The sequence below is a fragment of the Schistocerca piceifrons genome, chromosome 2 (genome assembly GCF_021461385.2).
Source record: "Schistocerca piceifrons isolate TAMUIC-IGC-003096 chromosome 2, iqSchPice1.1, whole genome shotgun sequence".
NCBI lineage: Eukaryota > Metazoa > Arthropoda > Insecta > Orthoptera > Acrididae > Schistocerca > Schistocerca piceifrons.
The window spans coordinates 1,034,570,199-1,034,595,711 of NC_060139.1; the positions used below are offsets into that span (position 1 = coordinate 1,034,570,199).

A 25,513-nucleotide genomic window follows, 5' to 3' on the forward strand; every position below is an offset into this window, starting at 1 on the left:
ACAATCAACTACAGGAGTCATACCACACAATATCCACCAGTACATCAACGCAATACAGCTACATCCAAACTTGTATATACAACTACAGAAATCTGTAATTATTGATGCATGTTCAATTACCCGAAAGTTCCTAAATGTAATGTAACATATACCGTACAGTTAAAACGAAGTCACGCTTGATCAAGGTCCACGTCACTTTCCATTTTTAACCAGACATAACGTCTGAGAAAGGAAAGAAATAATAATAATAAAATTTATCAAATAAAATAAAAATTTGGAAGTACCTTGGAAGTGAACCAGGCATTCCTGGTGGACCTTCAGGGTCAATGCCATGTGAACCTCTACCAAATGGATTGAATATCATTCCACCACCTCGTGCAAAGGGATCCAAATCAGAGCGACCAACTTGTAGTGGGTCCCGAAGTGGATCTCTCAAGGCCAGTGGGTCCCTGAAAATAGCAAAGAAATGCAATATTCAAATTTGTTACCAAATCAATCCAACACAAAAAGAGTAATTTTAATCATAAAAATATAACACAGTTGGTGGGTTAGACAAATAACCAACTGCAGACAAGTTACAGGCATGAGCACCTAAGCCTTTGGACACGACTGTTGTAATAAAATTTTCCCGTGTTCAAGATGCATCACATTTGATTCGAAACTTCATCTTTTGAATATTTGCACCATCTTCATCAGCTGGAGATGCTAATGGGATAGAAACGTTCTCTTAAACAGTGTTGGTCTGGCAACTCCAATAATCACCCGACAGTCAATCGTCCCTTGACGATACCAATGTACAAATCTTTAAATGACTAATTTTATACTGAAATGAGATGCAGCTTGAATACCAATAAAATTTTGTACATATTACAGGCATGCATAATTTTTTAATTGCTTAAATTACAGCAATAGGACCAGAGAACACAACAACACAAAAAAGCTGAATACAATTGTTCATTGGGCAAAAAAGAGAACTTGAGGAGAGGAAAAAACAATAAAGAACAACACAGGTTGTATCATTTAGAAAATTTATATCATTATCCCGTATTCCTTCTGGTGTTAGCTCCTGTGGAGTGACCTTATGGACTGAAGCTTGAGATTAATATTTTTCAGAAATTTGCTTTGTTTCCATTAACAAATAGTATGTCACCACCCAAATGTCCAGAGCACTCTGTCTATCAGTATAACTTCACAAATAAGTTATTATTGACAACCCTTACAAGCAATAAAAGTACTCTGTGAGGCATGACATTATAATATATTACTTCTTTACTACTAACTGCATTCACAACACATTTTGCAGACAGTATCCATACATGTTGCTGAATGCACCTAGAGTATTTTTAACGAGTAGTACATGGACAATCATCAGTACGAGAAAAATAGTATGGATATTCTAGGTGCATTCAGCAACATATTTGGACACTGTCGGCAAAATGTGTTGCGAATACAGTTAGTAGTAAAGTAGTAATATATTATAATGTCATGCCTCACGAAGTACCTTTACTGCTTGTAAGGGTTGCCAGTGAGAAAAAAATCTGATAAAGGTTTGAAATTACATGTAAAGTTTATTGCAAGTCACTAAGTACTCTTATTCTCAAATACTGGGTGAATAAATTCTCGGAATTCACAAATTGCGGGCTACACTTCTCGTTCAACCCCACCCCTTAGATAGGTAGGTGGTTCTTATCCCCATAGCCATTGCTGCTTGACAGTAAAGTATAAGAAAATGGTTGAAATTGGTCGAGTGGTTTAGGGGGAGATGTTGAACATACATAAACACAAACCAACATCCACATTGATAATACATATGGATTTTGTCATATGCCTAAGTAATGCAGTAACCTGGTATTTTTTGAGGCAATCAACTAAAGGCAAGACATGTCACAAATGTTTGGAAATATTCACTAAGGTAATTTATGAGGTTCTCCATGAATGATTTATGACTGGCTGAAATCAGGGAACACACCCATTTTTGGTAGGGAACTAAATATGCAATTTCTTCACTATCTTATAGTTGGCAAGTATAACAAATGTACTGAACAGCCTATAAGAATGAAGTCACAATGGTAGCACATATTGTAACTTCCATCCATAGGCAAAAAAAGTATCTTGTTCTCACACCCATTTCATGAAGAAAATAGTATTAATTCATTTGTATAACTTGAACCAAGCTTTTTATTTGCTGAAAATAATAGCATAATTAGAAAGAGTTGTACTTACACAGTAAAGTCAAAAGTAAAATATTCGCATTAAGCACTGTTCTAGAACAGTTTCTCAGTATAGCATTACAATAAACCAGCAACAGCTCACTAGCTTGTTTTATTGTGCTTTATGTGAATTACCAAGTACAAATATTGAAAGTAGCAACCAGTGTAGAATAATGAAACAATTAAAATTATGCATTTTGGAGATCTGTGTATGACAGTTAATGTTTTGCCTTCTGAAAAGTCTCAGATCATTCTGTTCTGTAAAGGCAATTTGCCAGCCTCACTTGCAAAATAAGTAGCCAATCTCTCTCTTCCTTTTACAGCTGATGCATTTCTTTTTGTATTATTTGAGTTTGAGAAAGACTCAAAACTCCTCACCATAAATGTGTCTTCAAGTTTATGACCATTTTTAAACATTACACAACTAAAATAAAAGTTACGAACTGTAGTTATTTGAACAATAGTAGCACTATACTTCTCATGAGTCTTTTGAACACTGTTAAGAAAAGTAAGTATTCCCCTCTCTTCTGCAGCACCATATTTCAAAAGCTTCAATTCTCTGCTTGTCTGAAACTTATATCATCTGTGTTTCACTTTTGTACAATTCTACACTCCAGACAAATACCTACAAATATCGTCACAAATCGTTTCTTAACATTTAAACAATGGAAAATTCAGGACTGAATAACAACAAAATTAATGGGGATACATTGCCGTTCACCACAGAGGTGTCACTGAGCGGCAGACAGGCATATTTAAAAGTAGATGTTGGATATTATTAGGTCGGTACATAAATCTGTAGCATTTCTGTTTCGCATGATGGTATTCTGGTTGCTATGGGTTTATTTATCGACTGTCATTTATTATTTGCTATTTGAGTTTACATATTGTCATTTTGTTATTTGGAGATAGTGAGTAGAGCTGTGGATGCTAGAAAATGGAGTGCCACATGGGGAAATTAGAGCCTTCCCAACACATTCTTCTGTTTCCTCAATAGAGAGATGACAACAGCAGAGGCAGCCAGAAACATTTGCACCATGTATGGGGGTAATGCCATTAGACAGAGCACGGCAAGAAAATTGTTTTTGAGTTTTAAGGAGGATTGTTTTGATATTAGTGACTCTTCACATTCTGGAAGATTTATAGGGTTCATGCGCGCGCGCATGCGTTTGTGTGTCTATTGTTGACGAAGGCCAATGGCCAAAAGCTTTAATTGTGAGTCTTTTTGTTGTGCCTATCTGCAACTCCTCATCTCTGCTATATGGTAAGTAGCAACTTTCCTCCTCATAATATTGTTACATGCCATCCTGGGTTTTCCCTTGTTTGATTTAATAAATAAATAAATACACATTATAGCAGCTTTTGGTGGCTTTGTGCTGTTCTTTAAACTGAATAAGAAAATCCTTAATGTAAGCCTATGTCTGATGTAGATGGCAACTGTTTACTATAACTGACGCAAGTTAATTTAAACAAAGATGAGCTGCCAGGTTTAGCAATACTACACTATAATCCACTATGTTTGCAACTGTATTACAAATTAAATTTCGTATATTACTGTGGTAAGTGAGGGAATTGTGCTGGCATGTACCAAAACTGTTCTGAACTACAAAGAAGGTTAATGTCTTATTTACAGCTTACATAAAACTGTCAGAGTCAAAATTTAAACTTAATTAACCTGGTAGGTATAGGTCCACTATTTCATGCAACATGATTAGCATAACACACTAACTTTGCATCAAAAACGAACAAATAGTACTATTATGGTGCCACTAATACAAGATGACACTCCATGCAAAAATGACAGCTAAGAAAAAATGTAATCTGTATCTTTCCCTAAAATGAAATTCTATTACAAAGAGTAAAGTTTCACTTCCATGTATCCATGTTAAATTCCAATTTACTGAACATAGTACGACCAGTAGACTGCAGTAGTGTTCTAAACAATTGAAAAAAAAAAAACTGGAATCACTGAATATTAGCACAAGGAGCCTACTCTGAAGATAACAGAAGAAATTAGGATGCAAAGCTTGTTTAATGATGCACTATTTTGTGTTTTCTCCACCTCAAGCATACTGCAATTTAAGAGTGTTTTACACCAGACACATTTCACTTTAATTTGCAAAGCAATGTCAGTGGTCACTTATGTTTTTATTACTCATTTTTACAAGTTCTGAAGTCAACAGGTTTTCCCCTCACTGTCAGCAGAGATTGAAGTAAAAAAAAAAACTTATTTGCAGTTTCACCCTTCGTGACTTATTGAATTCTAAGCAGCAGCTTTTTTTCACACTGTATTCCTAGAAATACTACTGTGGTTTCATCTGTTCTGCACTCAGCAAAACATTTTTGTGTATTCATTTGCTTTTTGCATGGGTTGTGAGTACTGTCAACCTCAACTGCTAACATAAAATAACTGAAAACTTTCCTTTACAGACACACAAGAAGTATACTTTTGAAAACCCAATTTAGTTTACTATAAACACTTGGGCCAATTTTACTTTTCTGTTTATTTATTTTGTTTTTCTGTCCATTCTGTTATGCTCTTCAGATAACCTAAAGACAAAAACTCACCAAATAGTCACCTCGGGGTGTGACCACGCAGTGCATTTGACCTGTGGTCATTGCACGGTGACGCTGGCAGCAGTCCACATATGCAGAGGTGTGTTGGTGCATGTCAGAGTACGGTGCAGCGAGTAAGTGTGCAGATGTTTTCAGACGTGCTAATGGTGACTGTGTGTTGAAAATGGCTCAAAGAACACATATTGATGCCGTTATGAGGGGTAGAATACTAGGGCAACTGGAGGCTGGTCAAACACAGCAGGTCGTAGCACGGGACCTCCGTGTGCCACAAAGTGTGAACTCACGATTATGGCAATGATTCCAGTAGACAGGAAATGGGACCAGGTGCTACAGTACGGGACGTCCACAGTGTACAACACCACAAGAAGACCGATATCTCACCATCAGTGCCCGCAGACGGCCACAGAGTACTGCAGGTAGCCTTGCTCGGCAACTTACCGCAGCCACTGGAACAGTTGTCTCCAGACACACAGTCTACAAACGACTGAACAAGCATGGTTTATTCACTCGGAGACCTGCAAGTTGCATTCCACTGACCCCAAGTCACAGGAGAGCGCGTAAAGCCTGGTGTCAAGAACACCGTACATGGTCATTGGAACAGTGGTCCCAGGTTATTTCACGGACGAGTCCAGGTATAGTCTGAACAGTGATTCTCGCCGGGCGTGAACTAGGAACCAGATATCAACCCCTTAATGTCCTTGAAAGGGACCTGTATGGAGGTCGTGGTTTGATGGTATGGGGTGGGACTAAGATTGGTGCATGTACACGCCTGCACGTCTTTGACAGAGGAAATGTAACAGGTCAGGTGTATCGGGACGTCATTTTGCACCAGTACGTCTGCCTTTTCGTGGGTGCAGTGGGTCCGACCTTCCTCCTGGTGGATGACAATGCATGGCCCAATCGAGTTGCCATCGTGGAGGAGTACCTTGAAACAGAAGATATCAGGTGAATGGAGTGGCCTGCCTGTTCTCCAGACCTAAAGCCCATTGAGCACGTCTAGGATACTCTCGGTCGATGTATTGCTGCACGTCTTCAAACCCCTACGACACTTCAGGAGCTCCGACAGGCACTGGTGCAAGACTGGAAGGCTATACCGCAGCAGCTGCTCAACCACCTGATCCAGAGTATGCCACCCCATTGTGCGGCCTGTGTACGTGTGCATGGTGATCATATCCTGTATAGATGTTGGGGTACATGCGCAGGAAACAGTGGCGTTTTGTAGCACGTGTTTTGGGACGGTTTTCTCAATTTATCACCAATACTGTGGACTTACAGATCTGTGTCATGTGTGTTCCCTATGTGCCTATGCTATTAGCGCCAGTTTTGTGTAGTGCCACATTGTGTGGCACCACATTCTGCAATTATACTTAATTTATGAGCATGAGTGTATTTACTAAACTTTAAGACATACAAATATGAAACTTTAAACATATTTATGAACCTCTCAAGTTCAGATTACAGATGTTCAATATGTCCTCCCTCCAGCAACATGAACAATATCATATCAATACTCAAATTCCTCTGTACTAGGGCAAGCATGTCCTTCATTACTGATGTTATGACAGTACAGATCTGGTTCTTCAACTCTTCCAGGTTCTGTGGGAGTGGTAGTACATAAACATTGTCTTTAACAAAACCCCACAGGAAGAAGTCAGAGGGTGTCAAATACAATGACTGTGGAGCCCGGCTGAGACATGCTAAGTTGCCAGCTCCTTGATGACCAATCCAACAGTTTGGTTGAGTTTCATTCTGATATTCACACACTTGGTGACTCCAGTGATTGGGTGCCACGTCCTATTGAAAAATGAAGTTGTCCCTCATTCAACCTTGAGAACAACCAGTTTTGTAACATAGCGAGATACTGCTGACCGTTAACCATGTTTCCATCACAGAAGAATGGGCCATAAACAGGTTATTGGGATATTGCACAAAACACACTGACTTTGGGCGAACCTCGTACATGTTCAATGGTTGCATGTGGGTTCTGTAGGACCCAAATTCGAACATTGTATTTGTTTACCTGACCACTAACATGGAAAGTCGCTTCATCATTGAACATGATACATTGTGCGAAAGTGTTATCACTGTCAACAGCATCAAGAATTTCGCTACAAAAAGCCACACATTTGCGTTCGTCATCAGGGCACAGAGCTTGTAACAGCTGTAACTTGCACGGCTTCATAACCAATCTATGCCTCAAAACTTGCCAAATTGTTCTTGTACGTAGTTGTAACTCCGAACTGGCACAAAGGACTACATTGGAAAGCAGTTTGAATTTGGGCAACATTTTCTTCAGGAACATGAGGGCGGCCAGGACTCTTTCCTTTACATACACGGCCTGTATCTAGAAACTGATGTTACCATCTGCGAATGTTCCACCCATTTGGAGAATCAAATTGGTGCCTCAACCTGAAATTATCTTTGCACTGTAATCATGGAATTGCACTTCGTAAACTCGAGAACACAACATGAATTCTGCTGCGGAGTAGCCATTTTAAACACATGACTGTTACCAAGCAAAACAGAAAACAACTGACATCTATCGGCTATTAATATTTACTAGATTATGTATTTGTTTCTCCAATAGCTGAGCCGTGGCACAGCGATCGGTAGTTTGGACAAAATAATACTTTGTAATATGCATATTCTTTTTGAAACACCCTGTATAATATGGTGATGTGGATTTTATGTCTTATACCTTTCTAGTACATAAGACTGTCACACAGTGACTGAAATCTGTTGTATACTGATACAACACACAAAAAGACTTTGTGGCAGTTGGTACAAGTACTACTAAGGTCCATCTGCAGCAGGAACATCACTGCTTGCAAACCAATCATGATGTCAGCGAGAATCGTGTCCCCTGGAGTGGCAGCACCACCAGGAAGAGAGATGCATGCTTAGACAGTGGTTAGTCTTCAGTAGAAGCAGGGCAGCAAACAAAATTATCGTATGTGGACAGGGACTGCTTGCCTAGAGACCTAAATGAGTACTGTTAGTTTGGAACTGATCTTCGAATAGTACATCAAGAAAGAAGATTAGCTTTTTCCAGCTTCAGTTCAGAGAACATTAATTAGTTTGTGTTCATAGAGATGTAGTCGACACAGGACAGACAGATTAAACCTGCATTCTACAACTGCTGTAACCAGCGGCACCAAAGTTGAGTAATAATATTTCACCATTCACTATTCTGTTACTTGCACTGTGTGTGTGTGTGTGTGTGTGTGTGTGTGTGTGGGTGGGTGGGTGGGTGGGTGGGTGCATAAGCTGCCCTAGAACCCACACATCCATCCTATCAGGACACCATTATTAGTCTTTTTCAGCAGCAGTGAGATTTTAATTACAGTGGATGCCCCCAGTCCGCAACAAAATCAATTTGCTATAATAAGTGATTTCAAACCTTTTATGACTGAGGCTTCCATTTTTCTTGTTTACAAAACAACAGAAACTCTAATTCATTCTGATCCACCTTTTGCAATCTGAACAGTAGTTCATTTGGCACAGTAACTGCTAGCTTGTGCAAGTGGTTCTGGGTATCACATCTCTGCTGACAGGGCCTACAAAAGCCATCAACATTACATTACAATACATCACATTAAGACTTGTTCCATAGACCATGAATGATGTGGAACGTGTCACTTTAACACACATTTTCTTTACTTGGTTGGGGATTGCACGAAATGAAACTTCGACTAACAGGTGCAGTTATGCCTTCTAGGAAGCATTTTCCAAGCAATTTGAAGAATAAGAGTTACGTTCCTGTCAAAATGAGATGTAAATCATGTGTCATTCATTCCACGACAAGAGGTTAGTGACAACACTATGTGTACTCTTTGGTCCTCAAATCCATTGATCACTGGTTATAAGAAAAAAGAGCCTGCGCGGTTCTTGAAACCCAGTTCTACTTTGGAATACGTGAAGTTTATGGGAAGAGCGGACAGGGCTGATCAGTATTGTCGTTGCTATAGTTTTACAAGAAACTCATACAAGTGATGGAAAAAAATTTCTTCTGGTGAGAGAATCTGCTGAAGTAAACAGTTACATTCTTTACAAAATAGACAAAAATGAATGAGGAGAACAACTGCACGCTCATCTTTTCTATAGAAGAAATTTAATCAGACAGCTAGTCAAACAGGTGAGAAATACAAATTTAAAGAGGAGGGGAAGACCGTCATTGTCTGACACCACGGAGAGACCAAATGGGAAGAAGAATTTTATAATTAAAAATCAACAAAGGATGGAAGAAAATGCAAGGAGAAAGGTGGAAGAATAGAAACAATTTTCTACTGTAAAACATGTCACAGGAAGCCTGGACTTCACCTGAGATAATATACTATACAGAAAAAATTATAAACAACCATAAACAAGAACACCCTATGTAGTATCAAGAACTAGTGTAAAAGAAAATAAAGTTTCAAGTGACCTCATATAGCATTTCACTTTTTAAAGCAGCAGCATAATAACCCATAATCCCTTACATACTTATCCACACACAAAGAAGAATGAGGAGAATGCAGTGGGTAGAAAAATTGGACTGGAAAGGGTTAATGGTAATATCAATAGATATTTTTAGTCCTATTTCCAATAAATCTTTAATACGTGCAGTTAGCACTACACCAAGATCTAAACTACCTAAAATAATTTCTTTCTGGTGGAATGCCTCTAGTGGAACTAACGCCAAACAACATTTCATGCAATATCATCTGCATTTTTCTCACTGGAGGCAAAAGTAAATTATATTGCTTCTCACCCTTAACAGTTCATCACATCCTCCCTTTTGAAGACTACACTATTGATGCCAATGCTCCAGCTCCTACTTGGTGTTTAACTGGGATGGAGGAGGCTGAAAGTAAATTGATTAGTGTTTAAAACACCGTTGACAGTGATGACATTAGTTTAGTAAACCCATTGAATGCGCAAATCATTCTTATCCAGTGAGGACACCTCTGACGGGGTGGGGGTGGGGGGTGGTGAGGGGGGGGGGGGGAAGAGAGGGGAAGGAGCCACCGATATCACAAGCCGGGCCAATATAACATCGCCTGGCAGCTGTCTCACTCTCAATAGCTGCTATTATCCAACTCTACCTCTACAAAGTGAACTCCGCCACTGCAGTTTCTCTGGGATGGATTGGACTTGTGTTGTAGAGTGACTGCCCTGCTTTCCAAGTACTGAGATATTACAGTGATGGGCCTATTATCAGCAGTCCACAAGCTGGTACAACAATCCCATATAGAGATTCTATTTGACGAGTGTGTGCCTTCCACCACCATAAGACTTATTTGGAACTGTGCTTAATATTGTGATTGCAATACAACACGAGTGCAACAAAGTAGTCCTGCTTGGAGCTATATTAATTTCAATCAGAACTAAATGTTTGTTGGATCTAAAGCAAGAGTTATAATAAACACACACACAGAATATGCTTGGATCGGACAATGACTAGAAGTGAAAACTTTGATCATGGATTACCTAAATCAAGAAAATTACACTATGTTACCAAACAAATAATACCATTTCACTTTATGAACATGAAACACTCTTGACGAATATAGTTAAAACAAATCTTACCAAATAGCATCAGGATCCGGAATAGCTCTTTCAGGACGAGGACGATCTATTCGTAAAGGATCATAATCTGGTGCCCGTTGTGGCTGTGCCGGAGTCTGAGTAGTTGCTTCTTTATTAACACCAGAAAATACAGGATCCAACAAATCCTTCTGAATCTGAGCTATTGCTTCCTTGTACGTTGGTATTAATGTCTCAATGGGACCTTTAAGACCTTTCACAGTTTCATCAACATTGAATAATGCCTTTGCAACATTTAAATCTGGCATCAACTGAAAAAAAAAGAAAAAAAAACAGTCAAATAGGATTGTACAAAAAATGCATTTCTTGCTTAAAAACAAGATTGGAAAGTTCTGCTTAGAGAAAGGAACAGTGGCATGAGTTGAAACAATCAATCTTACAGTGTAATTATTAAACAGCAAAGTACTACTGAACCATCAGTTTGCTAAGTCATGGTTGTAGAACATTGACATTAATTATTTACAGACAAATGGAAAAACTGGTAAAAGCCGACATCAGGGAAGATCAGTCTGGCTCCAGAGAAATAAAGAAACACGAGAGGCAACACTGACCCTATGACTTTTCTTGGAAGAAAGGTTGAAGAAAGGCAAACCCCCATTTATACCTCTTGTAGATTTGGAGAGAGCTTTTGACTGTTGATTGGACTACATTCTTCAAAATTTTGAAGGTAGCAGGGATCAAAATATGGGTAGCAAAAGGTTATTTGCAACTTGTACACAAACCAGGCTGAGTTATAAGGGTCAAAAGACTTTAAACTGAAGCCATAGTTGAGAAGGGAGTGAAACACAGTCGTCACCTATCCCTCCAAATTATTCAGTCTGTACATTGAGCAAGCTGTGAATAAAACTAAGGAGAAATTTGCGAAGGAAATTAAATTTCAGGGAGGGAGGGAAAATCTTTGAAGCTTGCCAATAATATTATAATTCTGTCAGACATGACAAAGAACTTGAAAGCATAGTAGAAGGGAATGGATAGTGTCTCGAAAAGAAATTATGAAATGTAGTTGTATTAAATCAGGAAATGCTGAGGGAATTAGATTAGGGAATGAGACACCAAAAGTAGTAGATGAGTTTTGCTTCTTGGGCAGCAAAATAACTGATGATGGCTGAAGTACAGAGGATATAAAATGAATGCAAGAAAAGCACTATGAGAAAGAGGAATTTGTTACCAATGAATATAAATCTGCGTGTTAGGAAGTCTTGTGGCATTTATGTACCATGTTGACCAACATTTTATTAGCTTTTATCATAGAGTGTAGAAGGGCTTACACTGCTATGCACTAGCAAGCAGTTAGGATCTGTAGCAGCCATCGTAATTTGACAGATGGTCATGGAGAATGAAACGGAAATATGAACAGGAGCCATGTCATCTTGGAGTATTACAATGGTGTTTTACACTGCGAGTCTTGGTGGTAAACTTATAAATTTGTTTAATAATATTAACTGTTTAAATGTTTATACATGACTCCATTTAAACTTTTGTATCCACACTGACAGTTTCCTAAATTTAATTTCAGTAACTCCAAAGTCGGCCATATTTTAATTATAATTCTGTTTAATGTTATCTACTGCTGTCTGATTAGATTGACCAATCAGAAATGCACCACGTGAAGGCAGGTACAAAAGGCTGCAGCTAGCTCACTATACAGTTTTGGAGTAGTTTTTGGAGAGGCACCATTCATCTACAGTAAACTGAACACTTTTTCATGTAAAAGTGATTATTTGAGTCTCTCACAGAGTATTTATGTATGAATTCGCATGTGTGCAGCTTTTAGCTGCTATTAATTCACGTGGATATTGTTTTATGAACTTGAAATGGTGCTCTATAAGTGAAGTTTAGAAATCATGAACTTACATTCAAGTATTACCCCTAAACTGGCTTCGAAGACTGTCTCCCGCCTCCCCCATTAAAACAAGGAGCCATACCACTATTTCAAGTCTTTTCATTCAAAGTAGTGTTGAGGTATCCCTACTTACCATTCAATTACTTACAGTCAACTGAATGCTTGGGCAGAGCCATGATTTTTGGATTAGAAGAGGACCAACTGGGACAACACGACAACTTTACAAGATGTGAGGCATGCAAATCTATTAATGGTGAATCAGCGAACTTGCCCAGGTGTTCTGGAACTTCTCTTTACGAGCTGGACAACATAGTCCTCCACATGCAATGATTCATGAGAAACAACTCATACCATTATTGTGTTTGACACAATAAAACATTGTAGCAGGAGCACTCCATATATTGCCCTAATTAAATAATTATATTTAAAAACAAAGATGATGTGACTTACCATACGAAAGCGCTGGCAGGTCGACAGAAACACAAACAGACACATACATACACACAAAATTCTAGCTTTCGCAACCAATGGTTGCTTCGTCAGGAAAGAGGGAAGGAGAGGGAAAGACGAAAGGATGCGGGTTTTAAGGGAGAGGGTAAGGAGTCATTCCAATACCGGGAGCGGAAAGACTTACCTTAGGGGGAAAAAAGGACAGGTATACACTCGCGCGCGCGCGCGCGCGCACACACACACACACACACACACACACACACACACACACACACACACACACATATCCATCCGCACATACACAGACACAAGCAGATGTCTGCTTGTGTCTGTGTACGTGCGGATGGATATACATATATGTGTGTGTGTGTGTGTGTGTGTGTGTGTGTGTGTGTGTGTGTGTGTGTGTGTGTGTGCGCGCGCGAGTGTATACCTGTCCTTTTTTCCCCCTAAGGTAAGTCTTTCCGCTCCCGGGATTGGAATGACTCCTTACCCTCTCCCTTAAAACCCGCATCCTTTCGTCTTTCCCTCTCCTTCCCTCTTTCCTGACGAAGCAACCATTGGTTGCGAAAGCTAGAATTTTGTGTGTATGTATGTGTCTGTTTGTGTTTCTGTCGACCTGCCAGCGCTTTCGTATGGTAAGTCACATCATCTTTGTTTTTAAATATATTTTTCCCGCGTGGAATGTTTCCCTATTATATTCATATAATTAAATAATTAGTTAGAAAGGGTTAGGGATCATTATAGTCTTTTTATGAAGGAATTTGTCTGGAGATCAGTTTTTATCTTATACAGAAGTGAAACCTTGACGATAAGTAGTTCAGACAAGAAGAGAACAGAAACTTTTGAAATGTGGGGCTATGGATGAATGCTGAAGATTAGATAGGTTGATCAAATAACTTACGAGGAGATACTGAATCGATCTGGCAGAAAAGTGGCAGAATCTGACTAAAGTAAGTGATCAATTGATAAGACACAATGCGAGGCATCATGTGATTGTCAGTTTGGTAATGGAAGGAAATGTGGAAGTAAAATTTGTAGAGGGAGACCAAGGCTTGAATACAGTGAGCAAGTTCAAATGGTTGTATGTTGCAGCTGTTACACAGATATGAACAGGCTTGCACAGGATAGATTACCATCGAGAGCAACATCAAACCCGTCCTTGGACAGAAGACTGCGGCGACTATGGCTACTACCACTAACATAAAAATTGAACATATCAGCTCAGCTTGTATAACTTATGAACTTCTATTCTTCTTCAGAGCTCATAAAACCACACATATAAATATCATCTCAGCATTACGGCCTGATTGGGGAGAGCTGTTTTCTTGACTGAAGCAACTGAAAGTGAACTTATAAGGGATGTGTAGGTGCTATGATGGAATGACCAGGAAGAAAGACAACAGGAAACAGAGAGGAATCTGATCCTGCTGCAGGCAACTACAGTAGGTTATTGCACATGAAGCCCAGGAGAGAGGGTGTTTGTTTTGGGGGAGGGAGAGTAAAATAATAATTTTTTTTTAAGTCATTAGTCTTCTTGCTGGTGCTATACAGACAGCCACAAATTTAACTACTTCTCCATGTCAATATTTTCATCTCAGAGCAGCACTTACACCGAACATCCTGACTTATTTGTTGGATGTACTTCAGTCTCCACCTTATCCTATAGCAGGGTCAGTCACAGCGTGCCAAACTGCATGCGAGTACGATGTGTGGGCTACATGCAGGCAGAGTCTCGGTCTTGCTCGGTACATCTCAGAAGTACTCGGCATAGCGTGACATTTCATTTAGCACTATGATACGGCATTTTTCGACCAGTACTACTTTCTTCGGTTTGGAGGAATCATGATATCGCCCTTCGCTATTTGTTTCTGGTACAAACAAAGACCACAGGTCCCATGTCTGTCTGCACAAGAGAAGGCAGTCTAGCAATTTATCATCAAAAGGCTTTAAAATTAATGGGAATGTCAGGAGAGAAGGATAAGAATTCTCCAGCAGTAGCATAATCAAGGGGAACTACAAATTTGCGGTATAATGACATTACTACACCATACAGAGCAAACGCCATGAAAGAAAAAAAAAATACAATGATTGACAGATGGCATTCATTGTTCTGTAGAAGTACTCTGTGCTTAATTTGCAGGCAAGGAGCACATGAAGAAAATGCTGCTATGAATAGTAAATTTTCTGAAGTTGCTTGCATTATTCTGTGTCAGTTGCAACATTTTTGATGGAACTGAACGACGAAAATGGACATGTATTATATTACTGCAAGGTATATTGGTTATGTCAAGGGACATACCTGTAATAATTTTTCAATTAAAGAACTGATATATTGAAGCTGTGAAGGAAAAAAGTGAGCAGAATGAAAATTAGAGCACCCGGAATGGATTTCAGACCTTGTATTTAAAGTGGGCCCGACTGCACACTGCTCACAGTAAAGACACTGCAAGGTGAGAAACAACTTATTTCTGATATGAAGGGACAAATTCTGACCAAAAACACCATCCATTTCCATACATTCACTGGCATTACAGGAAACACAAGCTTTGAAGAATTCTTAGTGGCCTTGAAAGAATTACAGGGATTTGAGAACACTGCCAATCTTACATCTGTTTTCAAGACTGTTGGCTGTTTCAGTTGAAAGTGCCACTGTGCATATGCAGATAGATTTTTGTCTCCATAATGAGACTGCAAATATGATAAAACATTTCGATCAACGTGTGTGTGTGTGTGTGTGTGTGTGTGTGTGTGTGAAGTTTCTTTTGATCATGAAACTAAATAAATCATGATTATGTGGCAACAAGAGTGTGAAAGTCTGTGAAACTGTCCACATTTGTCTGTACACCGACAGTTAGTACTAGATAAAAATTATATTATGTCTTCAGTCTGTCAACAATAATTAAATAATACTGAAAATTTGTTTTATTTGTCATATATGTTGTTCAGAAATGTAAAATATAAAACAAAGTCATATTCTGTGGCAATGCATTACCATTTAAAAGTGGCGCTTTTGCAAATTCCCCCATGTTCCCCCTCCCCACACTCAAACGGCATGCCACGGCAGTGGGCGGGGTGGGTGGTGGTGGTGGAGGGGGAGGGGGGGGGGGGGGTAGCCATGCTGTGAATTAGGGCCCATGGTTTGTGTGACGAATTATTGTTTGGTCATCTCAGCCCTACAGTCTTGTCCTCCACAGACATCTCTCTTAAGATAGAAGTTGTTCTCTGAGGTCTTAATGAATATTCCATCTTTCTGCCCCTTCTTCTAGCCATTGGTGTCCAGATATTTCTTTCCTCACCAATTCTGCAGATAATGTCCTTATTCCTTACCTTATCAGAGCTTAGTGTTCTTCTGTAACACCACATATTAAAACTTCAGCCAGTTTTTCGACAGTTCACAATTCAATTACATTTTCCAGGCGGGTATTCGGAAAATTTCTTCCTCAAATTAAGGACTATGTTTGATACTACTAGACTTTTATTTTAGTGAGAAATGGCACCTTTGTTGTGGCAGTCTGTCTCTTATATCCACCACATTTTGTCCTCCGTGAATTGTTTTGCTTCACTTCATCGACTAAATGGTCTTCAATTATGAGATCAAGTTTATCATTAATGTCATTTCTGCTACAACTCATTACCTTTGTCTTTCACTGGTTTACTCTTAGTCCATTTTCTGTGCTCTTTACACTGCCCATTCGATTCAACAAGTTCTGTATTTCCTCTTCATATTCACTGAGGATAGTGAAGTCATCAGTAAGTTTATCACTGATATTCTTTCACTCTGGAACCTTTCTCTCATTTCTGTCATGGCTTCTTCGACATAGAGTTTGGAGAAAAGGGAGAAAGATTACATCCTTGCTTCTGGGAAAACATGGAGATAAACAGAAAGCAGTCATATTGTGGATTATAGTAAATGAAGAAATACAGACACTGGGAAGAGTTCGAGTAACACTGAGGTCATGAGATGAAACGGAGTGTGAGCAGGCATTCCAAGTTGTAGACAAGGCTATTGATCTAGCATTTCATGGACTAGTAGGGAGAGATTTTTTAGGGAGGCACAAGGTAGTATTTCACTATGCGAATCAACGGTTAAAACTGAATGGTAATTGGGATGAGATGAGGGAGGTGGAAGAAGGAACCGCCCTAGCAAAGTTAGCGAAGACGACACGAAGCATTGTTCCTACAGATAAAGTTAGTAATGCGGCCAAGGTCAAAGGAAGATTGCTGCGCCAAGGAGACAAACAAGAGAATACACAGTAACAGAGCCGTTTCCAGGGGCCGGCAGCACGGGCCGTAGTGTATGTAAGACACCAGCGGGTATGCCAAGGCGGAGGCGAACCGTTAAGAGTGCGATAACAGGACAGTCGCCTAGGAGTGACTAAGCATATCAGAGTTTACATAAGCAGACAAAGGCCGTGTAGTGACCCAGACGAACTGCTAGAGATGAGGCGACCCAAACAACACCCGGGGCTACCAGCTCGGGCCAGAGCACCCAGCCCGAAGTGAAGCAAGCGAATGTTTGGACAAGACTGCAACACAGACAAAGAAGCGAAAGCAGGTGGCCAGGATATGGGCCACTGAAAAACATGTGTAAGGCATGCACTTACGAAGCAAGAGCTGATGAGTGTGATAAGAGATGGCATGACAGCAAGATTACGAGGCGGAATCCAAAATTTTTGGAACTGGTGCTGCCATCTGGAAAGTAGGAGTAGTAGATCTTTGCACCGCTAGGTGGCAAGAGCTGCATATCTGGTGAGTCAGTGTGTGGAGTGGCATTCAGCTGGGAGGATGTGTTGCGTGTCCACAGTGATTTCCGTAATACTCTGTGTTTGGTGTGTGGTGATTTTATGATGGATCTGTAAACAGAACAGCGCATGTGTATCAAATTCCGTGTGAATCTCTGGAAAAGAGCTATGGAGACGATTGCAATGATTCAACAAGTGTTTGGGGGACAGAGCATGAGCCATATGTGTGTGTTTGAGTGGCATGCTCGGTTCAGGGCCGGCCGTACAGATGTCAAAGATGATGCTCACACTGGAAGGCCTGTCAGCCGCACAACACCAGACACTGTTGCCAAACTTGAGCAATTGGTTTGTGCGGATCGATGTCGAACCATTCAAGACCTTGCGGATGAAGTGAGTATTGGTTATGGGACATGTCAACAAATGTTGACTGATGAATTAGGCATGCATTGTGTCGTCACAAAATTTATGCCAAGGATCTTGACTGATGACCAGAAGGCACAGCATGTTGAAGTGTGCACGGACTTTCGTCAGACTGCATCTGATGATCCAACCTCCTTGTCACAGGTTATCACCAGCAACGAGAGCTGGATTTACGGTTATGACCCACAGACAAAGCAACAATCGTCCCAGTGGAAGAGCCTGGGCTGTCCAAGACTGAAAAACGCAAGACAGGTGAAGAGCACGATCATCGTTTTCTTTGATACCAAGGGAGTTGTGCACAAAGAATTCGTTCCACTCAAACAAATAGTGAATTCCGCATACTACTGTGGCGTTTTGCGACGGCTCCATGAAAGTGTGTGTCGACGATGGCCCGAACTTTGGCGTCAAGGGAACCGATTGCTGCATCACGACAACACATCCTCTCATACGTCCTTTTCTCACCAGGACCTTTTTGGCAAAAAACAACATGGCGGTTGTACCCCACTCACTGTACTGGCCAGATTTGGCACCTTGCGACTTCCCGCTATTCCCAAAACTGAAACTCAGGTGAAAGGCCATTGGTTCAACACTCTAGAGAGGATTCAAGAAGCATCGGTGGCGGTGATAAACAGCCTCAAAGAACAGGACTTCCTGAAAACGTTTGACCAGTGGCAGAAGTGCTGGGACCGGAGTCTACATGTGTATGGGAACTACTTTGAGGGTGATGGTGACCATTAGTCCAAAGGTAAGGTTTTCAACAGATGGCAGCACCAGTCCCAAAACTTTTGGCTAGTACCTCACATTACAGTAGACACATGAGAATGATGCACAATTAAAGTGCGAATAACAAAATTAAAGGAAACCGAAGTGATCATTCCGAAACAGGAAATTTGGCCTGGGGTGTACATTCCGGAGGCACTGGTAACTGTGCAGGATGGAACATGCATAACAAGTGTACTCAGGATGTGAAATGAGGAAATTATATTCAACATTCCAGAAGTGCTGGCAGAGGCATTGTCCGTGCAAAGCAAGTACAAGGTTTGAAAGGTGGCGGCAAAGTCTCCAGCCGTAACAAGATTGCGAGTTAGTACACTGAAGGAAAATATGAGATTAGGACATTTAAATCATGAAGAGAAGGAACAGTTAGAACAACTATGTGCTGCCTATGACAACGTTTTCCATTGGCCAAGAGACACACTGACACATGTGGACTTGGTGAAACATAGCATACCTCTCCTACCGGAGGCCAAGGGAACGATAATCAATCAAAGGCCCAATACAATTCTGCAAGCACATCAAGAGGCTCTGCATAGTGAAGTGAATGCAATTCTGGCAGATGGGATAATTTCCCCCAGTACTAGTCCCTGGAACAGCGCTTTGCTGTTATTACCAAAAAAGGTACATGCCAGTGGTAAAAGGAAGTGGCAATTGGTGGTAGACTATAGGAAGCTGAATGACATATCCATTAATATGGTGCATCCACTTCCAAGATTTGACAAAACTCTAGATAGCTTACGAAAAGCGAAGTACTTCTCAACTTTGGACCTAGCCAAGGGCTACTATCAAGTACTCACAGATGAGAAAGATCACGAAAATACAGCATTCAGCACACCCACGGCCCATTATGAGTACAACAAAATGGCAATGGGACTGAAAGTCGCACCATCAACATTTCAAAGATTAATGAATATGGCACTAACTGGAGCTCATGGGCACAGGGCACTATACCTGTACGACATGGCAATGGGACTGAAAGTCGCACCATCAACATTTCAAAGATTAATGAATATGGCACTAACTGGAGCTCATGGGCACAGGGCACTATACCTGTACGACATAGTGGTAGTAGGTGCTACCTTGGAAGAGCACAATGTGCAGCTAGAGGAAGTGCTAGGCAGGTTGAGGCATGCTAACGTAAAGTTACAAGTAGATCAGTGTGAGTTTCTGAGGAAAGAAGTCACTTTCTTGAGACACGTGTTAACGGCAACAGGGCTGCAACCAGATCCTTCAAAGGTAGAAGTGAGAAAGAACTACCCACAACCAATGACCACTACTGAACTAAAAGCCTATTTTAGGTCTAATAGAGAATTATAGGTGTTTCTTAAGGAACTGCAGTCAAATTTCAAAGCCTCTTCATGAATTACTAAAGAAAAAAGTGCCATATGCATGGGGAGCGCTTCAAGAAGCAGCATTCTAGCAATTAAAGGAAAAATTAATATCACCACCCATATTGCAATTCCTGGACTTTGAAAAGGAATTTACAGTGACTACAGATGCTAGCAAGTTTGCAATTGGAATGTATCTGAGTCAAGGCACAGTTGGAAAAGATCTACTGGTAGCGTTTATCTCATGAACATTAAACAAAGCAGAGCAGAACTATAGCATTGTTGAAAGAGAATTACTTGCCATAGTATAGAGAGAGCAAAGGACAATGCAGGTCCAAAGCTGAGTGAAGGATAAAAACTAGCCATAATAAAGCAGATGCATGTCTCCCTGATAGGTGGACATTAGAGGATGGGACGTACGTATGATACAGTAAAAGAGTACTGTACCTGGGTCAGAATGAAGTCCGAGATAGAAAACATGTGAAAGCTGCCAAAAGAATAAGATCACCCAGGCAAAAATGAAGCAACCACTAGAAGTACCGCCTAAATCAGACTTTATTTTTAACAGGTGTGATATTAATATACTAGGTCCATTACCCATATCAAGCACAGGGAATAGGTACATCCTGACATTTCAAGATTCAATGACAAAGTTTGTTGTAGTGGAGCCAATGGAGCGGCAAGATGCCAACATGGTAGCCCGGAAACTAGTGAAACAGATCATTTTGAAGTTCGGTATACTGACTGCCATATTAAGTGACATGGGTAGTCATTTTTCGAGCAAAACACTAAAGTGAGTCTGCAAGTTATTAAAAATAGAGAAAATGCAGATCACCAGCTATCACCCACAGATGAATGGTGCACTACAGCGAATGCACAGAATGATCACAGAGATGCTACGTCACTATATTAATGCCGAACAAACCAACGGAGATGAATCGTTGCCATTTGCAACTTTTGTATTCAACACAATATCACACAGTATGACAGGATACACACCATTTGAACTATTTTTCGGGAGGAAATGCAATTTACTGGGATTGTTGCAGAAGAAACCAACAAACATATGACATGATCATGATGATTACGATACAGAGGTTCGTCAGAGGATGCAGATACTGCATCAGGAGGCAAGGGCAGCAACAAAAGAACAGAAGGAACGTAATAAGATGCAGTACGACAAAACCCAGAATCCTAAGCAGTTTGACAAAAGCCATCGTGTTTTATTATTTGATGAGTGGGTACAGAGGGGAAGGTCCAAAAAGTTAGACAGTCAGTGGAGCGGACCATACACAGTGGTAGATGTAAGAGGACCAAATGTAGTGATTAGGATAAAAGGCGAAAAACGTGTAAAGGTGCATGCCAACAGATTAAAAGAGTTTTCTGATGTGAAGTTTCTAGGTGAAAGGAGTTTTGAGTGAAGAAGAACTTTGATGTGATGTAACATGACAAAAGGAGTTGAGGAAGTAATGCAAATGGACTGCGGGAGTTGTTTTAAATTAAAGTAAAACAGTTGCTAAAGTTTGCTGAGTTAATGTAAAGAGGCTGAAGAAGTTTTATTGAATTGGAGAGAGTGAAAGAGCTTTTGATTTACAGATGGCAGGAGGACAAGGACAGAGAATGATGGACTTAGTCGTGCTAACAGGCATCGTGTTGCGCAGTACAGCGGGAAACGAGACTCCGAGGACGCAGCTAGATGTGCAAGTGCAACGATTCCAGCTGGCTCCAGGAGTTTATTATGATAATAAGGGAACTGTCAGTTTATACAGCACCACGTGGAGGATTGTGAGTTATTTTAATTTAAAAGAACTGCACGACAAACTCGAGAGCACGTAGTAGGCAGCAACAAGGGCAACAGGACATTGCAAGGGAAGAATGCAAGCTGTTAAGCTACGTACGACAGAGTGTGAGCACACGCAACAAGCAGTCAATTGGCACGTCAGAAAAATAGTAGAAGCTCAAGGGTTGATAGGACAATTAGCCAGACACAAATGGAGACGTTCGAAATTGGGAATTCTAAACTTTATTGGTGAAGCTAGTAAAGTATTGTTCGGAATGCTAGAGAAAAATGATGCCTCCTCCTTTACCGCCAAAACTGATACATAAGAAGAGCAGCAGAGATAACTACTATGGTTATCAAAGGAGCAGGTAACCATTGTCAGAGCATCATTATCAGGATTTAATCAGTCGATAAACGCAGTAGTAAAGAACGAGAAAATAATAGCAGATGGGATCCAGAAGTTAAGTGCTAATGCAGAGAAATCCGAAAACAGTACCAATAAGAAGGTACAGCAAGTGATGATTCTGTTGACAGTAACCAAGCAATTAGCGAAGTTAAAGGCAATATTCAATGAGATAGAACGGGTATATGATTTGCTGATGAATGCAATAGTGAATGCACAAAAAGGGTTGTTGGAGCCACATCTCGTGAATCCGGCGCAAATTGTTAAGTATTTAGAACTGATTAATGATGAATTAAAGGACAAAAAGTTCCCTATTGAAGAGCAGACACCAAGAGTATCAGTCGTTACGAATAATAGACATTGATATTTTTACCACCGGCATTACTTTAAGCTATATATTAAATTTACCAGTAGCGGATAGTAATTAGTATACTTTTTATAAGATATGGCCATTACCCGCAGATGCGGATAGTACGAAGAGGATGTTTATGTACACCTCACCTGAAAAAGAGTTTTTGCTGATGGATGATGCCAAACGGCAGTATGCGCAACTGTCCAGTGACCAATTGGTCTGTAAAAGTGTAAATGCAAAACATCGAATATGCAAGCAAACATTTGTACTAATGTCAACCTATGACCATGAAAGGTGTGAAACCAGGATGCTTCAACCAGTAAGAGCAATACCCCCAGATTGTAACTTAAAATATACAGTACTAAACGAAAGTATCTGGACGCAGATATGGAACAACAAATGGTTGTTTGTTGTCCCAAAGGATGAATGGTTAATAGTGCTCTGTAACGATTCACCACCAGCAGATCTCATTATACGAGAAACACGAAAATTAAGCTTTAAGATTAAGTGTAAGGGGTATGGAGCACAAATTATGCTCCAGTCAGACCACACATTATACGTATCAATAGCAGTAAGCAGGACACAGTTCCTACACTAAACATAGATGTAGATTGTTGTATTGTAGAAAATGAGAAACAAAAAGTATTGGACATTCTGGTACTTCTACCCTTACAACATGTCGTAAGACATTTAGATGAATTAAAAGCAGCAGGCAGAAAAATTGAAGACCTTCAAGATGAAATAGACTACTAGCAATGGACTACATTTAAGGGATGGTCAATGAGCAAGTATCCAAAGTGGGGATATTTGAGATCACTAGCTTTATATATATTGATAATATTATGTTATTGTTGTTGTCGCAGGAAGTGTGGAAAACAGCCATGTGGACTGAGCAACAGATGCTGTGCTAGGATATGTGTAACCAATAACACAGTAACTAGAAGTCCCAAAAGACAATTAGTAAGGTACACACCCACCCTTCACGGCGTGCCCAGTAGTGAGGAGGAAGAGGAGAGGATGGTGAGTCTCACACTGTACCCAGACAGAGTACTGTGGAGAGAGCGGAGTCGAACTCCACACCTAACCAAACTTACCGGTAGACACACTCCAACGATCAGGTCTCCGATACTCCGCACTGACAAGCAATAGGTAATGAAACAAATAGCAAATAAGATGACTACAGTAGAATGTGTATATATTAAAGGAATGAGGAACAAAAATTGTGTGTGTAAAACTAGATGTAAGGCTCTCAGTGGGTGACTTGTTATAGAAGGACTCTCAAATCTCAGACTTAATGTAGTGGAAAGAATGTGTGAAACAAAATGGAAGATTGTGTACATGAAGATGTAACATATTAGATGCTATGAAGTGTGTATAACAATGTATATCAGACAATAAGTTACTGTGAAGGAAAATATATGTAAAAATGTCAATGTATATTAAATAATAAGGTACTATGAAGGAAAATATATGTAAAAATGTCAATGTATATTAAATAATAAGGCTCTATGAAGGAAAATATATGTAAAAATGTCAATGTATAACAGAGCATAAGATCCTATAAATACCAAGAACTGAAGATTCGTGTAGAAGTACCATGTAAAAACATAAAATGTAACCTATGTATTCTTTGATTAATCACAATAAACAAGGAATTTTGACGGCACAAAAAGAAAGATATAAATTTTATAATCTCTGAGAACAGAGTTTATAAAATTTGCCCCGGGGAATGGGAGGTGCAATAAACCTCAGTAGGATTAATTGATATTTTAACTAACACTCAAGTTGGTTAGTTTCAAATATTCTGAAGTCACAATTGAGCACCAGCAGCAAGCCCGGATATGCAGTCGTATTGCGTAAGTGAGAGAAACTGCAGGCTGATTCCTCGGTGCAGAGTGACAAACACGAGCAAGGCCGCGGTAATCTGCCACAAAACAACAGACCAGTTGAAGTGTCATATAAACGGGAGGACACAAAAGCACTCTGATTTAGTACTCAGTTACTCTGTTAACAGCAGCATCACCGCCGGCACCTGCTAGTCTCCATGTCACTAGGCTTCATCCGTCGAACTTAGGATGAGTTCACAGCCGCAGTAGCGAGCTATGGAGATAGAACCTAGGGCAACCATAAGGGGCTAGTGCCAGAGGAATCATCCTATTCTTATTTGTACATGTAGTTCTTGTGGACAGAACCTGGTTTGCTTCACTGAGTCCTGTATCTTTGAAACATTGCAGCTTTAGTAGGTCACCGAAGTTGGAGGTCTCTAATCAGCTGTCCACGAATAGCAACTCAGCGGCAGATAAGATTGAAGTAAGCCACCCTGTAACATGGCAACGTGTCCCACACCGCTCGGGGACACGACAAGCTGCCAAAGACAAAACTATTCCATCTTATGAGCAAGATGTATCAGACAGACAAAATACACTCTGGTTTAAAAAAGAATGTAATAATTCCAATTCGAAAGAAAGCAGGTGCTGACAGGTGTGAATATTACTGAACTATCAGTTTAATAAGTCATGGTTGCAAAATACTAACACAAATTCTTTACAGGATAATTTGAAAACTGGTAGATACTGATATCAGGGAAGATCAGTTTGGATTCCAGAGAAATGTAGGAACACGTGAGGCAATACTGACACTATGACTTCTCTTAGAAGATAGATGAATGAAAGGCGAACCTATCTTTATAACATTTATAGACTTAGAGAAAGCTTTTGACAATGTTGACTAAAATACTCTCTTTGAAATTCTGAGGATATCAGGGGTAAAATGCAGGGAGCAAAAGGTTGTCTACAACCTATACAGAAACCAGACAGCAGTTATAAGAGTTGAGAGGCATGAAAGGGAAGCAGTGGCTGAGAAGGGAATGAGACAGAGCTGTAGCCTTTCCCTGCTGTTATTCAATCTGTGTGTTGAGCAAGCAGTTAAGGAAATCAAAGAAAAACTTGGAGTAGAAATTGAAGTTGAGGGAGAAGAATTAAAAAACTTTGATGTGTGCTGATGACATTGTAATTCTGCCAGAGACCGTGAAGGACTTGGAAG

At 40.1% G+C, this 25,513-nt stretch overlaps 1 protein-coding gene across 1 annotated transcript in view; it reads right to left on the bottom strand.

The window, feature by feature from the left end:
- LOC124776610 (proteasome inhibitor PI31 subunit) overlaps window positions 1-25,513 on the bottom strand; it is an 83,321-nt gene that overhangs the window by 10,853 nt on the left and 46,955 nt on the right. The window contains exons 3-4 of the mRNA XM_047251683.1: window positions 10,356-10,624; window positions 285-449 (exon numbers count right to left, since the gene is read on the bottom strand). Coding sequence (XP_047107639.1) covers window positions 285-449; window positions 10,356-10,624 — 434 coding nt within the window. The remainder of the gene's footprint in view (window positions 1-284; window positions 450-10,355; window positions 10,625-25,513) is intronic.